General features: G+C 34.1%; 1 protein-coding gene across 1 annotated transcript in view; it reads left to right on the top strand.

Annotated features, from left to right (window-relative positions):
• Window positions 1-4,058: 4,058 nt before the first annotated feature.
• Window positions 4,059-8,649, top strand: part of LOC148833086 (cadherin-10-like) — a 51,520-nt gene continuing 46,929 nt past the window's right edge. The window contains exon 1 of the mRNA XM_088919198.1: window positions 4,059-4,409. Within this exon, the coding sequence (XP_088775324.1) occupies window positions 4,185-4,409 (225 nt within the window). The 5' untranslated portion in view covers window positions 4,059-4,184. The remainder of the gene's footprint in view (window positions 4,410-8,649) is intronic.

The following is an 8,649-nucleotide window of genomic DNA, read 5'->3' as shown; positions in this document are numbered from 1 at the left end:
TTTTTAATTGTATTAAAGCATATCTTGTGATTTGTATGTATAACAGAAGTTTAATTTACAGGGTTCTTCATAGTCAATATCATTTTAAGCTTGTTCTTTATTAAAAGCTCCCTTGATGTTTGTTTGTTTTATTTTTTCATAATTTTGAACAAAAATACCCACTTTATGAATCTTACTCTCAGCTGTTCATAGCCCTCTCAGATGTGTAATGAATGCCTGTCGTGAGTGCAATGATACTTGGCCTTTAATCAAACCTTATGGAAAATACGGTCATTTAGAAAGAAAAAAAAATTCAGATTAACTTCCATAAACCTATAAATTATGTGTACATTTCTATGTTACAATCGGTCCTTGTGGAGAGAGTACTTCAGTGATTCATTTCAAATGCCACTTATGCTTGGCTTTATTTTTGTGGCTTTGTGTAGTTATTTCGTTGTTGTTGTTGTTGTTTTTGCTGTGATTTGAATGATTTATTTCTACAGTAACTAATGGGTTATAGATTCATCCATCCATTTTCTATCCGCTTCTATCGCAGTAAGAACCAGGCAAAAGGGGGGGGGGTAACCCTAGCCCGAATGCCAGCCCATCACTGTGCAGACAAAGACACAGAGATCAACACATTCATACCAGGGCCAATTTTCCCAGACGCTAATTAACATACCAGTATGTCTTTGGACTATGGGAGGAAACCAGAGCACCCAGAGGGAACCCAAGTGAACACTTGGAAAATGTACAGACTCTGTGCAGGTATCAAATTAATTTTGTCAAGCTCAAAACAGGAAACTAATTCTAATACACCATATTGATTTTATCTGGTATGCACCTCATGTGTCAGGGTTAAAAAACTCTCTTGTTTGCACATGAGGAACTGTATTAACAAAGAAATATTTGTTTGTATGTGTGTACATGTATCTCTTTTTCCCAGTGATAGAAAAAAAGTCATAAGACAGAAAAATGCAACTCAAGCAAAAACATATTTTCCAAGCTAACAAAGTATAAACTGACACAAATATTAAAACTGTTTGCTAATACTTAAACACAAATCCTATTTTCAAATGTTATTTTTTAAAAACTTTCATCCTATTTGTTCATTTTTTCCATAAGAGTCATGACAAAAATAACTGCACATTTGCATTTAAATAGAACTTTTATTAAAAAATACATTTTGAAATGGGGTAGCATGGTAGTTAGCATTGCTTCTGGTAGCTCTGGGGCAGTGGGTTCAATTCAAGACCCGGGGTGTTGTTCCAGACCTGGTGTTTGCGTGTTTTCCTTGTGTTCGTGTAGGTTTTCTCTGGTTGCTCCGGTTTCCTCCTACAGTTCAAAGATATACAAGTAGGTAAATTGGCCTCTGGAAAAATTAGCTCTGGTGTGAGTATGTGCATGTCTATGTGTGCTGGGACCTCGCCTTGTGTGTGTTGCTTGCAGAGATCTGCTCTGACGCCCCCATGACACTGAAGTGGATGAAGCCATTAGAAAATGCATCCATTAGTTACTGAAAAAATAAATAATTCAAATCTCAGCACTGAAATTGATAAAAGTAATATGAATAGACAAGAAAATGAAGTAAATCAAGAATGCAAAAGCAGTAGACATACAAAAGCTCTTGTCTCTCTTTTTCTACCACACAGTGCCACTAACTGCAATTGCAATTTTACCTAGTAACATCTATGTGCACTCTGTTCGACCCTGCCTCACTCTACCCAAAATAAAAGAGAAGTATGACTTATCAACCTCTAGAAATCTGTTTTGATAAAAATCCCTCTCGCCACAACTAAAATAGATATTTGGGGGATATTATAAAATAGATATTCGGGGCGGAGTGGTGGCTCTGTGGCTAAGGATCTGCGCCTGTGGCTGGAAGGTTGCTGGTTCAAATCCTGCAGCTGGCAGAGGAATCCTACTCTGTTGGGCCCCCGAGCAAGGTCCTTAACCCCAACTGCTCCAGGGGCACTGTACAATGGCAGACCCTGTGCTCTGACCCCAAGCTTCTCTCTGTGTGTCTCATGGAGAGCAAGCTGGGGTATGCAAAAAGATAATTCCTAATACAAGAAATTGTAAAGGGTTAATAAAGTGATATTATGTTATGTACACAACTATTTTAATAATAATAAGAATAGTGTTTTAGTAATTTAACTGTTATTTGCTATATTCAAACATTTGCAAACAGCATAACACAATTTACACAAAGACAGCAGTGTTTTCCAAAAATAGCAGAAGGTGGTGCACTCACAACCCATTCACACAACAGCTTTTTCATTTCCTATGACAGACAGGGATGTGAACTGGATCAAGGTAACAAACAGTTCATAAGCAAATATAACAATCTGCAACATATGGAATGTTATCAGGAAATTCCAAAATATTTTACAATTGCTGGTTTACATATACAATACTCAAACATTGACAAATAAAGCATCTCAGATGATCATGAATCCTCTCCTTTTCAATATGGACAGTTTTTCTCTTTATTTTCCCTTTTGTAGGCATATTATTTATATATTTAATGAGGATACAATCTTTAAAAGCTTACTTGCACAGTTGAAATAATCAAAAAAAATGTTTTTGTTTGATTTTTTTCACCCAAGAAAACTGGGCTGTTGATATTTAACCATGTCTATTCTGCTGTTGTTTTATTTCAATATACAGTACTTTTATATACTGTATTTTGGAATAATGATTAATCTTAATACATTTCACTGTAAAATAAGCCAAGCATACCAAAATAAAACATCACAGATGGCCCAATAACTCATACAGTATATTGTTTCTTTCATGTGTTTTTCATGTTTTAATGACCGTGTATTTTATTTTATTTTTGTAAATCAACCTGATCATTTTGATTGGTAAATCGCTGTTGTAGTGTTTGCCTTACAAGCAAGGAAACAAACAATCTCAGTGAGACAGGGTTAGTTTAGAACCTTTTTAAGAAAGTAGTGCCACCTGAGTCTAGTAATTAGTTTTTTTCTTTTTCTCATAGACATATGGTGAAATTTTGTGGGTACAAGAGGATTCAATTGGGATTTTGAAGGTTTTGTGTAAACGTGTTCAGTATTAAAGAGATTTTACTTTTATGCAGAAAGATTAATACATATGATATAATAAATCTTGCTCTAAAAGATTACTTAAATAAAGAAAAACTTTTATATAGAAGTCTATAAACTAAAATTATGTTTATAGGGAAAATATAAAATAAAAAACTAAAAATAATAATAATTGCCTGATCCAAAAAATATTATCATAAATGGTGACAATCACACTGGCTAGCTAAACAGTTACAGTCATGCACTTATTAACACCTTTGACCTTCAACAGTGATATTCACTAAGCATGCATACTTACTAAGCAGAGTAAGCGTATTTTAACATCCCTAAAACAGTAATTGGATGCCACATCAAGTCAAGAATGTAATGCTATGTGTGTGAGTGCTGACAAAATACACAGAAAAGTTAGTAATAGTATTGCAAATAATTTACAGTATTAACCCTTTATACTGTACATGTGCCACATCATACATGTACATGTTTCAATAGCCTAATATCCATGAAGAACTACATGGTTTTCATATACATCACATAGAAAATATTAAAGATAATTTATTTTTATGCTTCGTCTGCTGTTGGTATTTGTAAAACACTGCCATCAATTGTTAAATAAAACAAAACAATATACAATATAAAGTATATACAATATACAACTTTACTACCTAGGACCAAAATGTAATCACATGTTGGCATGTCTTTTACTTCCAGATTTCATAGTCAGTGATTCACAGAGGTTTATTAATTTCTATATAGAAACCTGCCAGCACATATTTTACTTGTACTGCAATTTATGATTGAAGTGTTGGCTAAAATTTGGATTTATTTTTAGTCTAAGCATCTCAGCTGTTTTTATTTGTGTTTTTTTCATTTATTATTCTTTATATTTGGCCTTTTTTAATTAAACTTCTTTATGCATAAATCTTGATTGAGGTATAATATGTATTGTGTTGAAAAAGCTATTTGACCTTATTGGACCTCATTAACTCCTGATTTGACTTTGTTTGCTCTTTTCAGGAAGAACAAAAAGGGAGTAAAATGCCAGCTTTGGTGCTACACCTTTGTAACAGTCAGGCAATACAGAGTTGCATTCCTCACTAGAGTTTCTGCAAAGGACTTGAAGAGTTTGAGGACTTGGATAAAATGGTATTCAATCACTCCCTGCTGCTTCTTCTCCTGCTCTCCTTTCATCATCAGAGTTATATGATGGTTCTGTCACAAAGGAATAACGATGAGACACTACATAAGGTAACTGGTGCTTCAGACAAAGATGGGAAGATACTGCAGCGCTCCAAACGTGGTTGGATGTGGAATCATTTCTTCCTTCTTGAGGAGTATACTGGAACAGAATATCAGTATGTTGGAAAGGTAAAGTGTGTTATTTTTTCTGGTCTTTGTTGTAATATTGTTTTTAATTTGGATACACTACTCTGGAATGATATTCTGTCACTCTTCTTGTGCAGTCATCTGGGGAAGGTTGGCTGGTCATAATTGTCTCCTATTGACTGATTTTGGAAAGTTGGTCCAACAGATGTTACATTTGGCTGAAAAGGAGAAAAGACTGGCCCCAGAAAGATCTCTTTTCTTGAAGTCAATCTAGTGTAATCCTGGCACTTGTCATGCTGGAACATTGACTTCCAAAATGACTTGAATGATTAAAAAAAATGTAGTCTCTATAATTTTATCTAAATATCGCTGAACAGTAAAGCTGCCATCAGTCTGCATCAAAGGTGTACTTGTGTTAAAGACAATGCCTTCTCATATTGTAATACTTTCATCATTTCGCCTGCTGGCTTGAACAATGCAACAGTCAGCATTATACTCACCACAACATCTCCATACAGTCTTTTGACTTCATCAATAAATCACCTTCCTGTGAATAATACATGATGAGAAAATGGGATGATCTATATAATATCCTGTTTATAAACAAGTCTACCATCTAAAGACTTTATATTTACCTTCTATACTCTTTAGTGTGTAAATACTACACTGATTTTTTTCAGTCTTTCCTCTTTCTTTTTAGCATTCATTGTTTCAATTGTATAGAATATAGTTATTCCGGGAAACATTACATTTTACTGATCAAAATGGAACGTTAATACATGGCCATTATTTTTTATCTTTATCCATTCAGGTCATTCAAAGGCATAGCATATCTATGTTAACATCCTCTGTAGTGTCTATTGAAGAAAGATACAAGATGTGAAGAAAGGGTTAACTGAGTCCTTTCTGTATGAGGACTGGACTTCTAAGTAACAGGCTAGAGTTATGGCAGGAAAGGGGGATGACTGATAAGGATTCCAGATGCCAGCTAGAAAACCCCCCAGGGAAGAAAACCTAACACTGGCCAATAAGAGTGACCAAAGTCTGTGAACTGGCCGAACACCATGACCTCCCCCCATTACCATAGTAATGAGGGACGTCAAAAGCGGCAGAAAAGGGCTATATAAACTGTAAGTTTTGTATTGGTACTTTGAACAATACGTCGGTTTTATTGTTTCTTGCATGCTATAAAACTCATCTGTTTAACTTCATCTCGGCATCCAGAACTTATTTGTCTGTTCCAAATACTTTTGGCATCACGAGCAGGATTCTCAGATAAAATACAAGACAAAAAATAAACAATGTTGAGGGTTGTTTTACCAAAGCACACATAGATATATAGGCTGCAACATAATTCAATTAATAAAGTCATATAATACCCTCAGAAAAGCAATTGTAAGGGTACGATTTGATTGCCAATGTGATATTTATCTAAAACCTATGTTCAAACCTAAGGTATATTACACGTTACACAAAAACACATGTTTTGTTTGTCCCTTCAATTGCCTTGAAATATAATGCAATTCTTCTTGTCTTAAATGCACTTCAGTAAGACTGTAGCCCTGTAATTGTGATTTCTGGTGTGTTAAAGAAACTCATAGCATCTCAATATAAATAACGAAAATCAAATCGAGTCAGTGCAACTGTTAAGATTTTGATTATAATAATATTTTAAATGAGTTTATCTTTGCTCTGTGTTCACATACAATAACAACTGTATGTTTATATTTGCATTGAGATGTGGCAAACAAACTTTTCGTCAGGGCAAATATTTATTGTTTAATTTTAATTCTTTTATTTTTAATGACTTTGTTCAACTGAAGGGCTGTGGGGAGAAAATTACTATGTCCATGACTGAGACTTTTATGATAACCCTAATGCATTTTTTATGAGGAAAAAAAATCACAAAAGCAAGAGAAAGCTGAGATCTCACATAAGTAGTGAGAAAAAGTGCCAGCGGGGAAAATGCCCTCTTATTAAGCTGCTGTGCTATTAATCTGGAGCATGAAAAGGAATCACATTATAAATGACAGTGTGAGTTAAAATAATGCATATCAGCATAGATGAATTTCAAATGTTGCATTATGGCCATGAGAATTACAATTTTACTGAAACTACTGACTTCAGTGAATTGTTTTTATGCCAAGTAATCACGATGAAACATATTCATTATGAGTAAACAAAGCTTTCTTAAGAAGTGTTTTTAACGTTCAAGACATTGGGGAAAATGAGGCAAATTTTAAAAAAAATTGTTAGAACTTAAAATTATTAAATGCTGAATTAACAAAAGGTTGAATACTGTAAATATTTGTTTGAAATGTCATGGAAATGGATACTCAATGTGTATCTTGAACCACACATTGACATAACATAAAAAGTGAACAAATAAAAGTCAGAATATTGAGGTCGCCCAATAAAATATTTTACTCTTTTTTAAATTTTAATTGGGGGATAATAAAAATATTTTTTGCCATTCTTTTGACAGGTATCACTGTATACAAATTAAACTGCTGTTGTTGATTAAAAATAAAAACACTGGTCAATGCAAATGCACATAAAATGACCAAGCTGGTCAAAAACCACCTGTTTGCAACTATAATTCCTTATAAGGTATTACATAATTCCATTTTCTTGCATTATTCATGTGAGTTTATTTAAAGAACTATACGTTTCTATACACTAGAATACACTTTACATTTATTTCAGAATAAACATTTCTTTCTCAGTAAGATCACTCACTCAAGAAAGTGAATTCCAGGCAAAGGTTCAACCATGAAGACAAGGACTTTCAAAACAACTCAATATTAGAGTTTAGAAATGTGTGGAAAGGAGAATGATAAAAATAAAATCAGACACCCTTCCAACACCCTTGAATATCCCTTCAAACACAGTGTTGTAAATAATTAAGAAGTGGAAGGAGAATTGTACTACCCAGCCACTGCCAAAATCAAGTTATCCCTTCAAATAGTGTAGCAGGGCATGGAGAAAACTAGTTAGGGTTGCCACTGTGAAGCCAATGATGACTTCAGAAAAACAACTATACAGTTAATTGACTGAGATGGGTGAAAATGACCGTGAGTCAACAATATCCTGGTCTTTTCACAAAGCTAGCATGAATGGCAGAATAACACACCAACTGAAATCCTTCATGGAATTGGCAGCAAAATATATGTGATACTGAAAATATGTGGCGGAAGATTATAAGACCAAAAATTATGGAGCTTTTAGGTCTTAATGAAAAGCATTATATCGGGAGCAAAACCCAACACAACCCATCAATTCAATCCCTAATGCCAGGGTAGCGGCATTATATTATGAGGCTGGTTCTCATTCCATAGGACCAGGAAACTTGCAGACTGAGCAGAAAGTAATGGAACAAAGTACAGGCATATCTTAGAGGAAAACCTATTTCAGTCTGCTTAAGACCAAAAACTGGATGAAAATTCATCTTTGAGTACATTAATGAAATAAAGCTACACTGGAGTGGCATAACAAGCTGAAATGCAGTATTCTTGAGTGAAACATTCAAAGTCTTGACTTGAATCCACTAGACTTCTGCAGCAAGACTAGAAAGGTTCTGTTCATTATTGACCTGCAAGCATCCTGACAGACCTTGAGCCAGTTTGAAAAGAAGAACAGGTGAAAATTGCACCATCCTTGTGTGCAATGTTAGTTGAGACATATCCAAAAAGACATGCAGCTCTAATTACTGCCACCAAGGATACTTTTGCGATCAACACATTTTAGTTCTTGATATTTTTTGTAATTTTTGTTGACATTTAACTTCCTTTAGAAATAAAAAAATGTTTGGACTGAGCATTCAGGTTTGATTAAATATATTCACTTCAAAAATGCCTATAATGTACATTATCTGTAATTCAACTACTTTTATGAGACATTGTAAACATTCTGTCTCTGACATAAATTTGGATTCTACCACTTGACATCTATAAGATGATCTTTTAAGAAGATGGTATAAGGTCATTTTATTCTTGTAGATACATATCGGCTATCACCTTAAAAGGTTATTCTTATAGATTTATATGATCCTTAAACATTGTTATGACACTAATAGAACATGGGAAAAAGCATGTGGAACATGGTGGTAAATTCTATGACAATATGGTCCATTGCGAATTTTTATCTGGCTATCAGAGATTTCTTTATGTTCTTTAATCACATGAAGAAAGTCAAGCTTTGAACTAATTATGCTGAATCGCAGACTGTAGTATATGTGAGAGTGTTACAGTAATTTCTGCTTTTGCTAGCATACAGTCTAGCG

The sequence above is a fragment of the Atractosteus spatula genome, chromosome 6 (assembly GCF_055471065.1).
Source record: "Atractosteus spatula isolate fAtrSpa1 chromosome 6, fAtrSpa1.hap1, whole genome shotgun sequence".
Lineage (NCBI taxonomy): Eukaryota > Metazoa > Chordata > Actinopteri > Semionotiformes > Lepisosteidae > Atractosteus > Atractosteus spatula.
The sequence above is the reverse complement of the archived record's forward strand: the minus strand, read 5'-3'. Positions and strand labels throughout refer to the sequence as shown.